This window comes from Onychomys torridus, chromosome 22 (assembly GCF_903995425.1).
Source record: "Onychomys torridus chromosome 22, mOncTor1.1, whole genome shotgun sequence".
NCBI lineage: Eukaryota > Metazoa > Chordata > Mammalia > Rodentia > Cricetidae > Onychomys > Onychomys torridus.
Window position 1 is genome coordinate 37119686 of NC_050464.1, and position 21723 is coordinate 37141408.

The following is a 21723-nucleotide window of genomic DNA, read 5'->3' on the forward strand; positions in this document are numbered from 1 at the left end:
GAGACCCGGGCAACAGAAAGCGGTCACTAAGCCGCGCTTACAAAGTCACCCAGAGTGAGCACCAAGGGGACGTACGCTGAGCTGCATGAGGGGGAGAGAGCTCCAGAGCTGGCTCCGGGTGCAAACCACCCACCCACCCATCCACCATATCTCCCAGCTCACTCCAGCTCCCCTGGATCTCAAGTCCTCTCTCTGGGCTCCAAGAAGCAGTGTAGCTTTCCTCGTGTGCACTGGGTTACAGGTCTAAGGGGCAACAGCAGCCTTAGGGATCAGCACCAGCACAGCCAGTGCCGGATCCGGACTTGCTTCTTGCCAGCTGCTCATCACCACAGCAACAAGGCTTCCGAGCCCAGACTCCACCCACCACCTAATCTCCCGCCTCCATGTGAGCTCCAAGTAGGAGTCCAGCTGAAGGGTGGCAAGGGGCACCTTCTGGGCCAAGAATGGACAGACCGCCTGGCTCCCTTCTCATATTCCCTAAGTTGTGCCCCAAAGGTCTGGCTGACCCACGTGGAGCCGAAGTCAGCATCTACTGGAGAGTTCCGTCAGTATTAATCTCTATCAAGGCACTACATCTTCTAAATAAGACGGTGTGGGCAGGTTCTCAATACATCATGCTGACCGGCCAGGCGCCTGGCAGGTTAGGTTTCCCACAGACTGGAGACTCAGGAGGGTAGAAGCGAGCTGCCTGGAGACGCTGGTAAATCCCATCGCCGAGGCGAAAGAACGCGGGTGTTCTGAGGACAGCTAGCGTGGGAGATAATGCTCTGGAGCAAGTGACCTCTCAGGCATGGGATCCTGATCCCACGGGGCCCAGCAGGACTCACCCTCCCTCACCAAGAGCAGCTCTCAACACAGGGCTCTTTGTCACTGTGGCCCAGCCTCCTGATTCCCTTGACCTGGTGGCTGGGATCACCGGGAGAGGGGAGGAATGTCCCAGCTAAAAGCGGCTCTGATTTCTCTGCCTTCACTGGCTGCTAAGGAGCTCAGTCTCCTGTACTACCGAGCCTCTCTCCCCCAGGGCCCTGAGGAGCCGAGGGCCATACTGAGGTAGGGTAAAGGATGGGGGGAAGGGGCAGAGAAGACAGAGGGATCGCAGGGCACCTTAAAATCTGACAGCGAGGCCATGAGCTCGTCCAGCTCCCTGGTGGCAGAGGAGGCTGAGATGCGTGTCTGCTGCTGGCTGGAGGTGACTCGCTGTGGACTGCTCATCTCTCCGTGGTTCACAGTGATGGCCGGGCTGCAGGGCAGGCATGCTATCAGTGTGGAGCCCAAGGGCCAGCCCCAGGCTCCACAGGGGACCAAGGGCATCAACAACACCTCTGACTCCAGGGAAGGCCACCAGCGCCCAGCACCTTAGGGATCCCCATCCCTGGGAAAGAGCAACTGGCTAAGAAACTCCTGAGGTGAGGTGAGGTGAGGTGAGGTGACCAGAAGGCAGGTGGCTCAAACAGCACCCCTGCAGGAAGAGAGGGGCAAGCTCCCCTGCTGAACACATGCAGCACCACTGCGTACCCTCTACAATGCTGTACACAGATGAGAGATTATTACACATGATAGGCAGGTGTGGCGGGCTGAGGCAGGAGGATGACTACATAGTAAGTTCCAGAATAGTCTGGGTTATAGAGTGAAGCCCTACCTTCACTTCCTGTGAGGACCACAGTTACAAGCCAGTCCCCTCAAATACTATATACTCTTTGGTCTCACAAATGCTGGGATTGTAACCATCTATCACTATGCCTCACTTTGGATTATTCCAACTTAGAGAGGGAAAGTAAGACCTGAGAGCAGACTGTAGTAACTGGTACAGCAGGATTTAAACCCTGTGGTCCATCAGCAAACCTGTGCTAACAGTCTGAGCCACAGATGGCCTCTGCATGCACAACACCTGACTTTGCTGACGGTCGGTGGCTGGTATGGCAGGGATGGGACCCACGTGACTCACACTGTATCCCCAGGGCCTGGCAAGTAACAGACACTTAAGGGAACAGGTGACTTCAGGGCTGAGTGACAGGTACCACAGCCTGGGGAGACTTTCAAGAGCTTCCCCAGCCTGGGGAGAGCCTAGTGAATACTCACACAGGGCTGGGCACAGAACTCTCCAGTTCATCCAAGAGGCTCTCCACGCTGGGCCGAACATCCTCCAGGCCCCGGCCTCCATTTCGCTTCGGCTTCTCTTTCATCGGTGACCCCGTTTTTCCTCCCAAGGAATTATTGTTCTCTGGGATGCCATAGAGAGGGCTCAAGGCTCCAGGCAGTGGGGGGCTTGAGTTGGCCTCATCTTGGAGATAAGGAGACAACATGGTTGCTCTTCCCTCGGTCCTCCAGGAACCCAAAGGCCCACACACGGCCTAGAGCCCCAGTGGTACCTGCAGGGAAGCCTGGAGGGGTATGCTGCACGGCGTTCAGTTCTAGTAACAGGCGGTCAAGTTCAGAGAGGTTGCTGCCCAGGGAGGAGCTCATCACGGTAGGTGAAGGCTCCGCTGACTTCTGCTTGTTGGGGAAGCTTTGAGAAGCAGAGGAGAGACGTGAGACATTCCTGCCTGGCACTGGATGTGGCTGCCAGGCCCCAGATTCTCAAGGCCCCAGAGGTGGAATGTTACAAAGTCTCCTCAGCAAGAGCGGAGAGTAGGGAAGGAATGTGGCGCGGCGAGGAGGAAGGAAACTGGCTTCAGTTCCTCAACTACACAGATGCTGTGACAGCCCCGGCTGTCGACACACAGAGAGGGCAGGGCCTGGCAGGGCCTTAGGGCCTTCTGTAGTTAGACCCAGGAGCGGGGCTGAGGTAGGGGCTGGGTCTGTACCTGTACACGTGCTCTTCCTCGCCGGCTCGGGAGCACAGAGAGCCGTCCTGGGGGTTGGAGGCACTGCAACCTTTAGCACTGGGGACGTACACGGGTGACGGGGACGGAGGCTGTGGAAGACAGAGTCCTCAGGCCTCTCCCCACGGACAGACAGGAGCAGGAGACAGGGGCAGCCGGCCACCCCAGGCAGCTCCTGCTCACGGCCTGTCTCACCAGGGAACTTCCACAGCTGGTCAGGTGATTAAGACTTGGTCACTGGCCCCTCACATGGTATGACTGGGACAGCCCAGGACCCGGGTCCATCCCCGACGGCTTACCATGTCCTTGGCGGATCAGCTCCTTTTACCCCTAAGCCTCCCCCCCCCCCCCCCCCCAGGGCCTCTCAGACCCCGCCTTACCTGCTGGTGAGTGTATCGGGAACCACTAGGCTGCCACTGGTCTAAGGGGTCAAGGATCGTGCCATTGAGGGCCTCGCTGGACGGGGGCGGCGGGACAGGAGGGGGTACCGCAATCTCCTGGTAGGTGTGGTTTCCAGTTGGGTAGGAGTAGGGGGGCTCCTCTGACAAGAACACCGGCCGTTTGGAGATATGGGAGGTGGTCGATTCCAAGTCCGCCAGCAGGGCGTCTGCAGAGAGGGGACAGACGGACATCCACCGGTGAGAGCCGGCCCTACTGGGCACTTCCAGGGACAGTGCCCTGCCTGCCCAACTGAAGAGGTCCTGTCTGGCAGGCACCTGCTGCAGCCGCACAAGGGGCCTGGGGTCCCCACATCTGATGCCCTGTCCCCTCCTCCCTCAGGGGTACCTGGCTCTGCAGTCCTCCTCACAAGGTGGGTGCTGCTGCCTGGTGTAAGCAAGAAATGCCTGCTGGAACTCTGAGCCCGCCCGCCCGCCCGCCCGCCCACAGGGCAACTGGGAGAGCCAGGCGGGAGGAGCCCCACAGAGTCCTGTCACAGGGCAGGGAGGGGCCGGGGAGACAGAGCCCGGCCCTCTCTGAACTTCGAAGCCTAGGCTTCCCCATTCTGAAGTCAGGAAGTGGCCCTAGGGAGCACCTGTCCTCCAGGTGGGAGCCGAAGTCCAGGCTCTAAGAGCCTCCCTGGCCCCGGGCTATGGGTATGGTATGTAGAGAGGTCAGGGCTGGCATGAGGCCAGCTGGGCAGTCGCCACCCCCTCAACAAGCTGGGGGCAAGATTGCTCCGCTGAACTAACGCTGCTGCCCAAGCCTGGCAAGCAGCCCAGCCCTAGAAACTCCAGGGCCCCACGACTCTGCTTTTAACACGGGGGTGGGGAGGTGGGGGTGGGCAGATGGGGGGTGGGGATCAGTCCTCGAACTAACTCAAGTTGCCATTATCCTGACACGCAGTAGCCAACAAGGGGCCTAGGCTCTGAAAGGGAAGGGCGCAGCTCCAGGGGCAAGAGATGGAGGTATTGCGCCTTCCTGCCGCATGCTCCCGTCTGGGGACCCTCCTCCACAGTGCCACGGCCTGGGTAGTAGAGTCCAGCCCCAAACGCCACACCCTCCTTCCTCTACTGCTCCCTGACTCCTTCACTCTCAGCTTCTGGTGACCTGCTTCCCAGGCCCTCTCCCGTGATGGTCAAAAAAGCAAAGGCTGCGTTGATCACCATCTACCAGGCTCCGTGCGAGGCATCTGCACAATTGGTCACAGGTGCCCCTTCTGGTGACCTCAGAGGCCCAACTGTTCTCTTTAGAGCTGAGCAAAGTAGGCTTGGAAGCTAGAGGTACCTGGCCCAGGTAATAAAGCAGGAAAGGGCAGGGTCGCATGACTCCTCAGACTCCCCAAGGCCCAGACCCCAGGCCTGCAGCAGGCTGCAGTGGTTACAGTGATAAAGAGGATACCCAGTCTAAGGAGCTCAACTTCCTACAGGCCAGGGGCCGCAGCTGGCAGCCTGTCCCCAGGCCCATTCCCATGCAGAGAAGAGGGAAGCAGGGACTTACCGAGGCCTATGAGGCCACGCCCTCTCCTAGCGGCCCCAGATTACCCGTCACTAAGGTGGGCACACCTACCCTTGGCTCCTGCTGTATGTAGGGTTGGACCAGAACTTGTTTCAAGGCCAACACCCTGGGTCCTCCCAGTCTCCTGCTGCTGAAGAAATTCTGCTCCTGCGGCCCCTCCCCCTCCAGGTCCCCTGGAGGAGCTCTGACTTCCTGCCTCCAACAAACCGGAACTACAGGGAGTCTATATGAGTCTAGGTAAGGGCATAAAAGGAACTCATGTCCAAAGCCAATCCCAGAGGCGTCTCTAGGGCCACACCTGCTGTCCATTTCCTCTGGGCCCAACCCAAAGTAGGCGGAACCCCTTACCCCTCCACCTCCATCATGGCCTGAGCCTGCTGGGAAACCCTGTAGGTTTCGCAGAGCAGGCCACAAATACAGCCTTGGTGGGACTAGCAAGACTGTGGAACTTGCCACCCCCCAACAACACTACCACAGAGGGCGAAGCTGAGCTCTCCACTGCCCAAACTGACTGAGGGATAAATAACACATTCCCTCTGTTCCAAACTCTCCAAGGACAACAGCCTTCCCTGCTGGACAGTGAATCAGGGGTTCCACTGCCCACTCATCCGGGCCCCGTACCCTGCACCCATGGTGTGAAGCTGTGTCTGGCTTTATTGGTTTATGGGCGGGATTCTGCTTTGACTTCACCCTTTGACTCGATCTTTCAGGTACTAGAGAGAGAACCTGAAGCCTTGTGCATGGTAATGTCCACCACTGAACTACACCCTACTGCTTGGGGTCTTGAGACAGGGTCCTGTTATGTAAACCGGTTATGTAAACTCTCAAGTCTCCTGCCTCAGTCACCACATCCAGCTTCCAGGAGCCTTTTTTGTTTGGTGTGTGCGCGCGTGCGTGCGTGCGTGCGTGCGTGCGTGCGTGCACGTGCGTGCTCTCCAGTGCGGGCCTGTGTGGAGGCTGGAAGTCTGTCAGGTATGTTCTTTTATCACATGCCCCTTCATTTTTGTAGACTGCCTTTTTACCTTTTTCCTTTACACTGTATGTGACTGGGGGTATTCTGCCCACATGTTTGTTTATACACTATGTGTGTGTACCTGGTGTCCACAAGGCCAGAAGACGGGAACTGAACCTGGGTCCTCTGAAAGAGTGCTCAGTGCTCTTAACCACTGAGCCATCTCTCCAGTCTCTCCAGCCACTATTCTTTTTATTTATTTATTTATTTGTTTGTTTGTTTGGTTGGTTGGTTGGTTGTTTATTTATTGCGGCATGTGGGTGGGGGATCGTGACAACTTTGTTGGTTGCTTGGTTTTCTTTATTTCTTTTTTTTTTTTTTTTAATTTATTTAGTTTTATTTCTCGTACATTGGTGTTTTGCCATGGGTGTTGGGTCTCAGGAACTGGAGTTACAGACAGTTGTGAGCCGCCATGTGGTTGCTGGGAATTAAACCAGGGTCCTCTGGAAGAGCAGTCAGTGCTCTTAACCATTGAGCCACCTCTCCAGCCCCGGTTGCTTGGTTTTCTGAGACAGGGTTTCTCTGTGTAGTCCTGGCTGTCCTGAAACTCGCTCTGTAGACCAGGGTGGCCTCGAACTCAGAGTTCCCCTGCTTCTGCCTCCTGAGTGCTGGTATTGAAGGTGTGAGTCGCCACCGCCACCGCCGCCGCCCAGCCCAGAAGACAACTTTGCAGAGTTGATTCCCTCCTTCCACTTTACATGGATCCAGGTACTAAATTCATGTCACCAAGCTTATAGCACCTTGACCCACTGAACTGCCTTGTAGTTTTTAGAGGCATGGTCTATGTCCTCCTGGCTGTCCAGAGCTCTATGTAAAACAGGCTGGCCTCAATACCTTGTTTTTTGAGACAGGGTTTTACTAAACTGGCTGAGTCCTGGGGGTCCGCCTGTTTCTACCCCCACAGCACTGAGGCTCTGGACACACACCGCCACACTGGGCTTTGACAAGGGAGCTGACGCACTAAACTCGGGTCCTCAGGCTTGCACACCACACACTTTATCCACTGAGTCACCGCGACTGCTGCTTCCTTCCTTCCTCCCTTCCTTTCAATCTATGGAGAGGTTCGGGCCAGCAAGATGGGGTGGCATGTTCGCTACTGTATCTGACGGCTTGAATCTGATATGCCCTGGAACCCACATGGTAGAAGCACAGAACAACTCCTGTAAGCTGTCCTCTGACCACACACACACACACACACACACACATACACACTATCAAATGGAGGCCTGGAAAGATAGCTCGGGTGTTGTTAAGAGCCTGTACCCGAGTTAGTTTCCAGCACCCACATCAGGCAGCTCACAACTTGCTCTGGGGGTCTCTAAGCCTCTAGCCCCTGAAGGCACCTGAGTACACAAACACACGCAGACACACATTCAAACACATAGTCAAAAAGAAATCTTTACAAATACAAGAACAGAGAACCACTCAGAGTTTACAGAGGAGCTATGTGTGGTATGGACAGTAGATGGGAGGACCAGGCCCTGAACTCAGGCCTAGCTCAGCCTTGGGCCTGCTGACCTTATCTTTAAGGCCCACTAACCACTCAGGTATCTGTGCTGGAGAGAACTTGTTGAGAAAAGAAACCTCTTATTTGGGACTGGAGAGGTACTTCCACAGTAAGGACACCCACCGGCTGCTCCTGCAGAGGACCTAGGTTCAGATCTCAGCACCCACAAGGTGGCTCACAACCACCTGTTGACTCTAGTGACAGGGAAAACCCAACACCCTCTCTCGGACTCTGTGGGCACTGCATGCATTTAGTGCACCTACATACATGCAGCAAAACACTGCTACACATGAAATAATGTTGAGATGTACACTTATTTATTTCTGTGCATATGTACATGAGTGTGTCAGGACATGAGAGCGCACAACCTCTCCTTCCGCTCTGCGACAGGGCCTGCACCACATGTGAGTTTCTGTGCTGGGACTGCGGACGCAAGCGCTGTTTCTGGATTTACGTGCTAGGGATGGAGCTCAGGCTGGCGGGCTTGCCTAACAAATGCTGTTACCCACTGAGCTGTCCCTCTGGTCCTCATTGTGAATAGTTCTTACTCTGCAGTATGGGTGAAATGCATTAGTTGTGACCTATTTACTTTGTGACATTCATAAAAAGACCCTTTTTTTTTTTTTTCCTGAGTAAAATTGGGTAAGATGTGAAGACAGCCAGGACCAGAGCCACAGAACAAGAAAGGAGCATCCCAGCTGGGCGTGGTAGCTTAATCCCAGGACTCAGGAGGCAGAGGCAGGCGGATCTGCCTGGCTTGGGGGGGGGGGGGGTCGGCGTGGTCTACAGAGTGAGTTCCAGGACAAATGGGGCTACGTAGAGAAACCTTGTCTCCAAAACAAACGAACAAACAAACAAAACAAAAACTGAAGGAAAAAAAAAGGAGCATTCAAAATACTGTGTGTGTGTGTGTGTGTGTGTGTGTGTGGCGGAGAAAGCACACTATTTCCCAATTTCCTCCAAATGTTTGCCTACCTGAGAGAGGAACTTCAGCAGGTGCCCTGGGCAAGCACAACCCCTGACTTGGATCCTCTTCTCTCTGCACCCTCAGTCCTCGCCTGGTGGCTTGAGTAGGACTTGGAGTCCCCGTGCCCCGAGGCTCCCCACAAGCTGCTAAAGGAATATAGGAAGCAGCCCAAACACAGACGGCGACTCTGGACTCCTGCGCTGCAGACGCATTTCCCGCAGGCAGCCGACTGGTTAAAGGCTGAAGTCCCCTGGAGCTCAGCAAGCTCCTCCCTGGAGTGAGTAAACACAGCCAGGAAGAAGCTCGCAAAGGAGTCTGTCTACCTGCCAGGCACCTCCCCAGATTCCAGCCATGGCCACAACCTTTGCCTAGCTCTAAATACACAAAGGGTACTGGAAACTCCTTCACCTCACTCCCAACGGCCTCTTCCTTCAGCACAAAGGTCAGACACAGACCCACCACTGCCTGCCTCCTCCTCACGGACCCACCACCACCTCCGCCATCCTTCTCACACGCTAGAGAGACCTCAAAGTTCTTCAGCATCACAGGGCTCAATTGTCAGGTCCAGGCCTGACACCTTTTAACTCAAACGCAGGGCCTCAAGCTTGAATCCACAGAAGAGGGAAAGCAGAGGTCACTGAGCAGGACTATGCAACCCTGTGCATGGAGGGCAAAGAGAAGGTAGGCAGATTGTAAAGTGCCCAGCTGGCCAGGGGCAGAAACCACTGCACTATGCACTACTGAGTAAGGGAGCGGACCATCTGGCGCTGACCACCAGAGGGAGCCATTGATCCACCACCTTTCTGCCACGGGGACTAACTAACCTCAAGCAATGGAAGAATTTTCTTGCTGAGTTGGGGAAAGACTAGGGAGTCCCCAGCTAGAGTGAGAAGTTTGGGTCCCAAGACAAGCCGGCTGAGCTAGAGGCACAGGGCTGGCATGTAAAGTGGCCTGAGTGCCAAGCCCCTGGGCATGCAAACTAGCACATACGGAGGTGTGACTGAAGGGTAGCGTGAAGTTCAAGGGCCCCACAGGCGCGGGGACACAGTCACTTCTCCTCTCTGCAAATGCAGGGTGCCAGCGCCCCCATTTCTATTTTACAGCTGTGCCTAGCTCAAGCAACCGCTCAAAGCAACGGGAGCTTCAGGCCAGGAGGCTGTTCCAAGGCAGGCTGGGTAACACGGTGCACAGGTGGCCAGCCGAGACAAAGAGGCCCTCGGCCAGATGTTGTGACAGACTCAGTAGGCTGAGGCAGGAGGACTGCTGTAAACAACAGGCCAGCAGCCAGAGCTATACAGCAAGACGCTGTCTCAAAACAAAGTAACAACAATGATAACAGTTAAAGCGGGGAGGAACTTCCAGGCTCTAGGAACTAACCAAGATAGAAACAGAGAGGTCTGCAGCCCTCGGGGCTTCCCATGAAGGCAAGGGCGGTGCCTCTGGGCCCACAGCCTACCCGAGGAGGAGCTGACAGAGGGGCTCACCAGACTGCTCTGACCACATTCCTCAGCAGATGCTGCAGCTGTGCCCTCAAGTCTCTCTGCCAGCACAGAGCCGCAGGTGCAGGGACCCCGGAGTCCCCTCAGGCCCCCAACATGAGGGGTGTCTCCCAGACCACCTTCTGAGGACTCAAGCTGATCGACAGACACAAAGCAACCGATATTCAATTAAAGAAAATCAGGGCCTAGAAAACAGCTCAGTGGTAGAATACTCACCCCACCCTCTCTCCCTCCCTCCCTTTCTCTATATCTCAAGTTTTAAAGTTTATTTACTGGAGGAAGAAGAGCACTCAAATGCTCAGGTGTGAATGAGCAGGCCAGAAGACAACGTCCGGAGAGTCAGCTTTCTCCCATATGGACCCCAGGGACTGAACTTAGGTTAAGTACCTCAGAACTAGGTAGTGAGTACCTCACAACTCTTGTTTAGCAAGCCAGGGCTCAATCCCTAGCACCTCCTCCCCCCCCCCCCCCCCCCCCCCCCCCCCCCCCCGCTCCTACACAGAGCAAAGAGGTCAGGGAGGGCTCTTTCACAAGCTGGGCTCTAGCGTGTCTTAGGTAAGTGATAAAGACTACAAGCTGGACCCTCTCTCCTGGCAGTCCCTAGGCGCCTTAGGTATGTGATAAAGACTGTCAAAAAGCAGGGGCCTGACGCTGGCAGGCTCCAAGGGAGGGGAGTGAAAGGTCCGCCCAAGATGGTTCCAGCTATGTGGGAGAAGGGGCTGGGCCTGGCGCTCTCCCCGTTACTCCCTGCAGGTCTCTGGATGGTACAGCCTGCGTGCAGGAATTTGGAGACACTCGGCCTGCTCGCCCTGGCTGGACACGCGTCCAGGAATGCCATCGTTTTTCAGCACAGGATAGGGATCAAACAAGAAAACAGGCACAAAGTGACAGCTAGCAGTCAGTGCATGGGAGCTCCTGCTAGATGACAGGAAAGGACCTCCCAGTCACATGAGTGTGGGACGGCAGGCAGGGCGTCGTTCTGGCCGAACAAGAACCTGGAGGGACACCTCCTGTGGTGGCTGTTCTTGGTTATCAATTTGACTACATCTGGAATGAACTAAACCCAAACGGCTGGGCACACCGCTTTTCCTTAATTAAATTACTGTAAGTGGGGAAACCCACTTTTAATCTGGATCTTTTTAAAATGTTTTTTAACTAGCACCCTCTGTAAGAGCAGCTATTAACCACTGGGCCTCTCCTCGGGATCTTGTGAGGTGGGAAGGTCCACCTGTAATCTGGGCCACACCTTCTGCTGGCAGCCTCTATAAAGGACATGGAGGAAGGAAGCTCTGTGGCTGCTTGCTCTCACCCTCACTGGCAAGACCATTCCTTCCCTGGCATTAGAGCCTACTTCTTGGGGATTCTGGTGTGTAGAGGACACAGGGTCCTCGTGCTCACAGATAAGCACTGGGAAACCAAGGATGTTAACTGTGCAGGCTGTCTCCTTAATGGAAGGATGTGTACCTGTTTCCCACCAGAAAGCTGGGAGTGGATGTAGTCAACAGCCTGGTGATCTGTGCTATCTGTAGGCCAGGCCACACCTGAATCCCCCAGACTCTTCCCAGACTTATCTAGCGCAGTTTCTCAGTCAATAAAACCCATCCCTTTGCACTTTGTAGCTTGGTAACCTGCAGTGAGCCATTCCAGCTTTGATCTGGAAGTTCCAAGCCCCACTGAGGCTTCAGTAACTGTCACGCCTACAAGGTGGGGCCAAGAGAGGACCCTGAAGACCCGAGATCCAGATGTGCCCGCTCTCTTGGTTCCTGGATCCTTGACGCTGGAGGTAGACCAAGCAGAGTTCTCCAGAGAACACCGCCGGACTGCGCCATACCTTTCCCAGACCCTGTAAACTATCCCTTCACTTGTGAGTTACCCCACAAAATAAACCTCCCTTTTAACTATGTGGAGTGGCCTTAATAATTTCACCAGCAGTAACCTCTATGATAACCTAGGCCACACCAGATCCTCTCTTGGCCCTTAAGCTTATGGAAGAGGTCACATGTACTTTGTGACAGAGTGCCCATGTAGTTTAAGCTTTATTGTGATAGCTGTCACCAGGAAACTTTTTTCCAAAAGTGGTACTGTACTAAAACATGTCTTTAAAAAAACTGCCACCGGGTGGTGGTGGTGCACGCCTTTAATCCCAGCACTCAGGAGGCAGAGGCAGGTGGATCTCTGTGAGTTCGAGGCCAGCCTGGGCTACAGAGTGAGTTCCAGGAAAGGCGCAAAGCTACACAGAGAAACCCTGTCTCAAAAAACCAAAACAAAGAAACAACCTGCCTGGAGTCAGACTCTAGAAGTTTGAACCAATCCCGGCTAAGTCATGTTGAGCCAGATTTCCTTCCAGCCTCATACAGATGGTTAGGATAATTACTCCACCAATTGTGGGGTTTGCAGGGAGCCCCACACCGGTATATACTTAAGACCAGCTGAGATAGCCAACCTTGTGGACTAAACAACTTCTAGATTCCTGGATCTTCTGATGGTAGACAGCCAACGTTGGACTACCAGGACCGCAGCCTGTAAGCTGCTTCATATATGGCCTTAAATATACGAATACATATTCAGTGTGGAAGTTCTGTTATCTAGAGAACCCTAACACCCTTGCCACAGATCTCTACTTCTGAACCCATGGCTGGAATGGCTAGACATGAAGCCACCTTTCTGCTCCCTTTCCGGCTTCAGGCTGCTCTGCCTGGGCCCTCGCCACTCCGGGATCCACTGTCCACATCTCCAGGCCTTAGCAGAGCTGGTCCTCAGGTTCTCAGGGAGGCCCACTCACCATGCCCAGAACGGTCCACAGCAGCCCTTCCCAACACCTTTCTGCAACCCAGCTTAACTCATGGCCTGGGGACGGCCTGGCACAACTTCCTTAGGCTGGGCAAAGCAGATGGATGGGAGGAAGAGCAGCCACATGGCTCCTGGGTGCCCAGGCGGTAAGGGACTGCCACACCTGTGGGCTTTCCCAGTGGCTGGCTGTCCACGTCTTCAGCGTCGTGTGAAACCTGGCTTTCAGACAGACAGTACTAGAGTCACAAGTACCTGCTATCCCGATCCAGCAGACATCTACGCGGCCTGTCTACCTCGTTATGCCCAGAAAAGGGCTCAGTCCCCTGCTGGTCACCTGGGCTACCCAGGTGACCTAAGTGTCACAGGACTGCCAGACAGAGGGATGTAAGCAGTGAGTGGGACTCAGCCTTCCCAGGGAAGGAGCTATGTAAACCGGCTCGGGGATGGCCAGCCAGCCGCTGATGGCCCCTTCAGCGGCCCCTTTGGTGAGACTTCTCGACTAGGAAGGGAGAGAGAGTAGGAAGTCAGCTCTGCCCCTCCCCCTCCCGTGGCTCCCAGTGGCTCCCAGTGGCTGTCCCCTCAACCCGCCAGAGCAGGAGAGCAGTTAGAGGAGAGGTAATCTAACCCACAGCGGGGTACTTTTATTCAGTGAGTAACTCCTCAGGAATGGGGAGCCGGGTATATTTATCCTGGTAACAGTCCTGTCCTCAGGGAAGGCAGCTGTGGCCAGCAAGGGCCAAGCCACAATGAAGATCCCTGCCCCTACCCAGCCCAGGCACCTAAGGCCTCAACGAGTACTAGGCCCTCAACCTTCTACAGGGGTTCTACGCCCTCATCAACTGTCTCCCCACCACGAAGGAAGCTCTAGAGATCGGCAGCCTTATTCTATCTCGCTGGAAGAGAAGGATGGAAAAGGACCGGAACAGCCAGTGTAAAGAAGGAGCTGGGGTGTCACGCTGTGGGCCAGACTGCAGAGGGCCCAGCAATGGATCCGATCCCTACCTGGTTGTCTTCCCTATCACGCAAAATTGGCACAATCTGATTTGCCCCCATGTCTGAGCAAGTTCTACGGAGGGAAAACAGGGTCACAGATGAGCACTGTGAGCTCTTCAGGACTTTGTTTAAATCCAAGACACTGCAGACAGGGGCTGCTCTCCCCATGGGGACAGAAGAGATGGGATCGATACCATAGTGTCACTTAAATATTTAATAGCCATGCCTGCAGGTTATGAAGACTCAGCCACCCAGCTTCCCTAGCTGACTCATGCCTCACTCAACAGGAACTGGCCTGAAGGAAGTGTGGGCCGGGGTGACATACAGGAAACCAGGGGAAAAGGCTTTGGGGCGTTATAACTGGTACAGAGGCTTCTTCTCAGTCTTCAGCAGAGCCCCGCCTGCCAGAGGATCGCCACTGTCAGTGTGTCTGAGCAGGTCCTCTTTCTTTATTGGACGCCTGGCTTTGTACCCAAGGGCACAGGGCACACAGGTGAGCTGAGAGGCTACTGTGAGGTCACCCCAAGCTCCAGGCAGAAGCCCAACTTTGCTGGGTCTCCCCTCTGAATTAGGTACTCAGCACCCACACAGGCCCCACTCAGCAGCCCCCAGCTGCTGTGGCCTCCTCTCTAGAGCGGGTTCCAAAACTTGCGCAGCAGTAATAAGAAGTAGAAGGTGCTGGGCTCACCTGATGCTGGATCTGGCAACACACCCAGGTGAGGAAGCAGCCACCTCAGACCTTAAGAACTCATCATCAGGGTCCCCTCCCTCACAGATCCCGGAATCCCGCAGATGTGTTTCCTTGGTCATATCTTACACACCTCTTCTGCTCACCCAGACACTCTATACCCTTTTGGTTTTGTTTTTTCGAGACAGGGTTTCTCTGTGTAGCTCTGACAGTCCTGGAACTCGCTCTGTAGACCAAGATGGCCTCGAACTCAGATACACTTGCCTTTTGCCTCCCAATGCTGGGATTAAAAGTGTGTGCCACCACCCGACTAACACGAAACCTTTTAAGGTCAAGTTGAGGGCCCTCCTGCAGGCCCTGCCCACAGTTCCTTCAGTGGGTAAAGCTGATTCATGTATGAAAAGAAGCCGCCTGGAGCCCAGGAGAATCCTGTCCTGGAAATGTCCCCTGGTCTGTTCCAGCAAGCCTCCAGGCCCTTCCTGCAAGCTGGGCTCTTCCAAGCACATGAGTCTGCAGCAGAGCTGGGCGGGTCCTCAGCTGCTCCCCCTGCTAATCACCAACAGAGCTTAGGAGGGGCTCAGCAGTGAGTCATCTCTGGCCCCACAGAGACCTGAACAAAAAGTTCAAAAGTTTGCCTGTTCCTGGGATGAGCTGTAATCTTTCCACAGTGTTTATGGATTTACAGGCACCAGTTACTCTGCTCCCTCCGAGTCAAATTCTGACTGATGAACACAGTCCAAAACAACCAGAGAAAAGCTGGGGCCTCCTCCTGTGTCAAGCAGCTTGCTTGAGTCTGCCTGGCTACCCTCCTCTAGTTCCCGGGTGTAACTGGTCCCCAGGGTTGTAACAACTCTCCCTTCACTGGGTCTTTCCATGTCACACCTTTTTATCACTTGCAGCCAACACTATGGTCTAGCACCTGAAACCAAGTTCAGGCCCTTCCTGGAGTCACTGTCACCTCCCAGGGTTCTCCTAACCCGCTTCCAGTAGACAAAAAACCATGTGAGCTTCCTGAAACAGCCCTGGCCCCTGCAAAACACACACTTTTTGTTTTGAGGCTGTGGCTCCTTGTGCAGTCCAGGTTGGCCCTGAGCCTCTGACCATTGGGCTCCGCCTCCCGGTGCTAGAATTAAGTCTACACTGACACTCCCAGCTAAAAGCCCACCCCTCTGCATGGGTCCCACACTTCACCCTCACCCCTCCTACCAGACTGCAGGCTCTGGGGAGGAACTTCCTCCCTACTCCTGCATCTCCACAGCACAAACACCCTTCCTGGCCTCTCACAGGACTGGAATGAATGTGAGCAGAGAGGCACAATACAGTCCTCGGCTAGCAAAGTCCTCAGATGCCTGCTCCTCCATACAGAACAGCGTAGTATTTGTATCCTTTGTAGGTCTTCCTGTATATGGATTTGTTTTGATTTTTGCCTTTAGACACTGTTTCAGTATATTACTCAGGCTGGCATCAATTGTTAATCCTGACTCAGTGTCCTGAAGAGTTGGTTCATGCTACACAAGCATGAACCATCATGCCCGGTATACTTGAATACTATTTTTGTTGTTGGTTTGTTTCGAGACAAGGTTTCTCCATGTAGTTTTGGTGCCTGTCCTGGATCTCGCTCTGTAGACCAGGCTGGCCTCGAACTCACAGAGATCCGCCTGCCTCTGCCTCCCGAGTGCTGGGATTACAGGTGTGCACCGCTGCCGCCTGGCTTGTATACTATTTTTTGTTTTTTTAAGGGCTGTAGAGATAGCTCAGCAGTTAAGAGTATGTATGGCTTCTGCAGAGGACTCAGATTCAGTTCCCAGCACTCACATGGAGCTTAAAACCACCTACAACTTCAGTTCCAGGAGACCTGAGTCTCTCTTCTGGCTTCCTCAGGTACCAGGTATGCACATGGTGCACATACAGACATGTATGCAAAATAGTCATCCACATAAAATAAATTTTTAAAATCATCTGTTACATTTTATTTTATTTCTGGTTTTTCGAGACAGGGTTTCTCCGTGTAGCTTTGCGCCTTTCCTGGAACTCACTTGGTAAACCAGGCTAGCCTCGAACTCACAGAGATCCGCCTGCCTCTGCCTCCCGAGTGCTGGAGTTAAAGGCGTGCACCACCATCGCCCGGCCTATTTATTTGTGTGTGCACACGCACATCTGCACAGATTAAAATCAGAGACAACTTGTGGAGGAGTCTCTTTCTCTTTACACTATGTGGGTCCTGGGTTTTGCACTTAGGTGACCAGGCTTGGTCACAGTGTCTCCCTTTACCTGCTGAGCTGTCTCATCTGCTGCTAGATGTGTCGATTAGAGTAGATTTATTTTTAGTAATGTGTGTATGTTGTGTCTGTGTGTAGGTATGCGACCGTGAGTGCAATACCTGCCGAGGCCATCAGAGGGCATCAGACCCCCTGGGGCTACAGTTACAGGTGATTGTGAGCTGTAAGGGAGGGTCCTGGAACCAAATTCAGGCCTCTGTAAGAGCAGTACATACTCTTACCCCTAAGTCACCTCTCCAGCTCCAACAGACATAATTTTAAAATAATTTTTTCCTCTTTTTCCCCCAGTGCTGGACTTAGGGCCTCACACAATGCAAGGACTATACCCCTGAGCTGTGGTTTTTTGGGTCCCAAATATCTCTGAAGCCTCCCGTACAAACCCACAGATACAGAGGGACAAACTTGCCCACTAACGGCCTCCTTTGCCTTAAGTATAAAGGGCAGAACTCCTGAAGCCGACACTTGGCCTTGGACCTCTCAGAACATGAAGCCAAACCAGCAGCTTGGGCCCTTGACCACAACCTTCCTCTTTAGCAAGACTAGGACACCCCACCTCATCCCACCCCTCACCCTTCCCCGGCTGTGTCTCTCTCTGCCAACAATATCAAATCTGGCCCAAACCTCCACCTGCTTGTTTCCTGGATATTCACAGGAAACAATGGGGCCCAAGAAACATCAGGAGAAACCCAGAAAACCTTGTGAGGACCAAACTGACAAGAAGCAAGTGACAGAGAGAGGCAGAGAGCTTTCCCAGAATCCTTTGCACACGCACTAGGGGACTTCGGTGGGCAGTTTTACGCAGCTCCACAAAGCCCCCACTGTCCACACATAAAGCCACCCTGTCCATGCCACAGATTTGGCTGCTCTGGTGTCACTGGGGGCTGGGACAGTCACATAGCTCTTTGTACGCCCTTCTGGTGTCCCACCCCCAAGGCACTATGCTACAGTGGAAGTAACAGCCTCTCCGTAGAGAAGAGGATGACTTCGAGTCCACTGCTCACCAGCCTCGGTGAGAACTTACTAGATGGTCAGGAGCTTCCGCTTGCTCAGACACCTTATAGAGCTCACTGAGTGACGGGAAGAAAAGCATGGAGGGAAGCCACCATGATGGCCGCTGATAAAACACATGTGGGCCTCCCACTTGGACACAGGGGAGGCCCACAATAAATAAATCCGCATCACCGATGTCCGTGTGCCCTGCAACGGGACAGGAAAGAAGCTGCAGCCAGGGACTGCAGCCAGGGATCCTGGGAGCTGTGACAGATCGTCACTAACTCGGGCCTTCGTGCTGAGCAAACCACTGACCTCACCCTCTCTGCCTGGGGTTCATTCCAAGTTCTCCTTAGAGAACATCAGCTGAGCCCAGCAGTCTCCGACTCTCTCCCCAGCAGAGGCAAGACAAGAGCTGAGGAGCGGGAGCACTCATCTCCACCACAGATGGACCCTGCGACTTTGAACCGGGAACTGCCCCAAGTTTCACCAAAGACCCCAGAGAAACAAGGCCAGGACAGAGCAGCTACTGCCCCCGTCACGGGGAGAGTACGGAGTGCCACAGAGAAACCAAAGATAGGTCTACATTGGCGAGACAGCTGCTCAGGAAGGGAAAAATAGCCCTTCCAGAGCACCCAGGCTTCCTGGAGGCGGAGGCTGAGGCCCAGTGAGCGAACTCTGCAGCCCCTGGAGGAGGAACCAGGAAGGCAGTCCATTGGAGTACAGTGCTACCACTGCCTACCCTAACCCATGGTCTCTTGCCCACCCTTCTCTTCTGGAAGGGTCCACGTTCTAATCTATTGTACTCCAGGTCAACCTGCACAGTGTTTGGCTCCTGGCCTCTAATTATATCACAGCTGTCCCATCTGAGCACTGCTGATGGGAGTTGCCCCAGGCAGACCTGCAGCCTCACCAACCAGGCCACAGGCAGGTGGACGGAGCTCTCCTCTGCACACCAAACCAGTCCAACAAGGAAAGGATGAGACAGACAGCTGGCTTGAACTCACAGGTGACTACACCAACCTGGATGTTCCCAATGGACAGTTAAGTGCATCCTCCAAGCACTTGAGCATGTGCTCACGCTTTCTCTCTCTCTCTCTCTCTCTCTCTCTCTCTCTCTCTCTCACACACACACACACACACACACACACACACACACACACGCGCACAATTGTTCCAGGTTTGCCCTCTGTAAATGCTGTTCCCACCTGCCCCACGGGTCAAGGGCATAAGCATGCTAGGGTAACAGAAGACACAGCCAAGAGCTATCCTTGGCCCCTAATCTCTTGCCTGACGTGCAATCAATCATGGGGTGTAGCCCCGCCCATCACCGGCCAGCAGTCATCGGGTATTGACGTATGTAATGATCTGCTTTGCCTTTGAGAAAAGCAACTGAAGTGAATTCAAGATGACTCTATGACGGTCAGTCTCATCCACAAGAGCCCCAGTGATGAGTGTGTGCTCAGAGCACACAGGACCCCCCCACACCCTTGGCATCAGCTGAAACAGCCATCTCGGTGGCCGGGAGTTCTAAGAAACTGCCCACAGCACTCCCTCGTCAACCCTCAATGGCACTTTTGCTTCCCTGGAAGCACTGACACTATCCAGCCCCGGGTCTCCTCGGTCTCACAATTTTAGGCAGCCATCTGCCGAATTCAGAGCTCCAGGAAATGCTGGGGCCCCTCGACAGCTGGTGTCACCGCAGACAGTTGGCACCTCCTGAAAAGGAACCCATCCCACGCATGCACGAACGCACAGAAGCTCTTGGTCCCATCCCAGTCCCCTGCCCACAATCACTCCGCGCTTGCTCACAGGTGACCCACAAACTCAGCAAGAGGCCCTGGGAGGATGACAGTGCCTCCCTACATAGAAGGGACACCTCCAGTCACTGTCCTGAAGCAAATCTCCGCAGAAGGGAAGGTCCTCTCCACTTCTCACAGTGGGAAATCTGCCTCCTCCTGGACAGGGAGGAAGCAGATGGTGGCTGCAAAGTCATACTGGGAAACCACAACAGGAGAAAACGGAAAATATGCTTTCCTGAAACAAAATGTGTCCGGGGACCTCTGGGTTCAGTGTGGCTGACGGGGCTCACATGCAGGGGCAATAAGACACAGAGGAGGGTAACACAGAATACAAGCCAAACAAGGCCATGGGACCAGTCTGCAAAAAGCCCACCAACCCCGAAGCCACTAGCCCAGCAGATGCCAGTCCTCGTGGTTCCATTGGCTGAGGGAGTCTGTGTACTGGCTCAGAGGCAGAGGGGGTCCAAGGCTCCTGCTTGGCTTGGCTCAGGAGACCAATGGGGGCAGAGCAGGGTGGGGCCCACCACACCCCCAGTTTGCAGGAGACAGTCTGGAGCTCAGGGAATCCAATCCAGCAGAACAGGGACAGATGGTAACAGCAGCGCCTGGTCGTAATGCCCAGAAATATCACACAGGAAGTCCCCATGTACACACAGGGAGCATTCCAGAGCTTGTTTAGAAGCTGGATTCTGAACCATAGAGACAGACTTCTAAAAGAAGCCACATTCTGAAGGGAGGTTGGGCAACTGTCCAGGTAGACTGTTCACATCACCTGATCCCCAGGTTCAAGGATTTGCAGCGTGCTCTTCAGGATGAAGTGTGGAAGAGACAGCCAGCTCACCTGGGGTGGGGCCAGGCTGGAGTCATTCTAGAGCACCTGAATTACCTACTGCTCGAGCACTAAGCTGTCCAGGGTCCTCTTGGGTAAACTTCACAAGAACAAATGGGAAGCTGTGTGAATCACAGAGCCTAGTGGTTAAGCAGGTTACCTCTGCTGGAACATAACTGTCAGCCAATCTTGGTATCCAGACAGGAAACGGTCACCACAGAAGTCAGTGACCTGACCTGTCTGATGCAATTCATTTGTCTTTATAAAGGGAAGGGAAGGGCCCGTCCTCTTCCCTCCATGTTACACCCTGAACTGTGAGACCTGTCTCCATGGACATTATTCCTTGGTGGAGGGCCCACTCCATTTTTCTGAGACGTGTCTAGATGAAGTCCAAGCTGGGCTAAGATCGGTCCGATCCCCCTTACCGTAAGCAAGATTTCCTGCTCCACATGAGGACAAATGTCAGATCCAGACACAAAGAGCTACCGCACACTGGGCTAGGACCCAGGTCCTCCGCAGAAGCGGGAAGGGGAGGGCCCCCATGCTCCCCCCGAGGATCTATAGGGAATCCATCAATCTATGGTGGAGCCATTGATAAAGTGACCATGCTCCAGGAAGGAACCGCTTACTCACGCTCCCGCAAGCAAACCTAATGGAACTCCTTAGCTCACCAAAACCAACGACAGCAGAAGGGCAAGACCAGCGGGAGTGGGCCAAAGGAGAGCAATGGGGGGGTGCATATGATAAGACTGTGAACACGTGGAAATGTCACAATGAGACAATTATTGTGTATATGTAATGTATGCTTAAAGAAATATGAAAAGAAGACACCAGTAACACCGGTGACTGCTACCCTAAGAGCGTGCGTGCGTGCATGCGTGCGTGCGTGCGTGCGTGCGTGCGTGTGTGTGTGTGTGTGTGTGTGTGTGTTTGTAGGGAGGCAGGGGGTAGGAAGTCACAGCTACTGTTGGGACAGCCAGAGCCTAGAGAGCTGGTGGGTGCGGGGGCCAGAGGCGAGGCCTGAGTGCAGACTGCTCTAACTCAGCACCACAGGCCCCGGACTGCATTTGTCCCTCACACTACTCTATAACCCTCACCTCCTGGAGCCTGCCTGCCTCTTTACCTTTTTGGTGGACTAATTGCACACGGCCACTGGTCAGACAAACAGACTTCCAGGACCTCTTTCAGCCATGAACTCTGATTCTCCTCTTCCTCCAGGGGATTCTAGAGGTAGCAGAGGCAGATTCAGAAGTGGAGGGAAACAGAGTCCTAGTCTGAAGCCTGCACATCAATCACTTCCTAGGTGTGCTTGTGTGTAAGAAATCTGAAGAGGCCGGGGAGATGGCTCAGCAGTAACAGCTCTTGCCACCAAGCCTGAAGACCTGAGTTCAAGGCCTAGAACCACGTGGTAGGAGAGACCAGACTATTGCAAGCTGTTCTCTGACCTCCACCTATGTGCTTGACATGCACACACAAACCAGGCACGGTCCCAGCACTTAAGAGACAGAGGTGGGCAGAGCTCTGTGAGTTCGAGGCCAACCAGGTTTGCATAGCAAGTTCCAGGACTCCAGAGCTACATAGTGAAAACT

At 54.1% G+C, this 21723-nt stretch overlaps 1 protein-coding gene across 3 annotated transcripts in view; it reads right to left on the reverse strand.

Moving 5' to 3' along the window:
- The window catches only part of Pxn (paxillin), a 54722-nt gene that overhangs the window by 7856 nt on the left and 25143 nt on the right, over positions 1 to 21723 (reverse strand). For all 3 annotated transcript variants that reach the window (XM_036172091.1, XM_036172090.1, XM_036172093.1), the window contains exons 2-6: positions 3203 to 3429; positions 2805 to 2914; positions 2370 to 2506; positions 2080 to 2281; positions 1105 to 1240 (exon numbers count right to left, since the gene is read on the reverse strand). In XM_036172091.1, coding sequence (XP_036027984.1) covers positions 1105 to 1240; positions 2080 to 2281; positions 2370 to 2506; positions 2805 to 2914; positions 3203 to 3429 — 812 coding nt within the window. The remainder of the gene's footprint in view (positions 1 to 1104; positions 1241 to 2079; positions 2282 to 2369; positions 2507 to 2804; positions 2915 to 3202; positions 3430 to 21723) is intronic.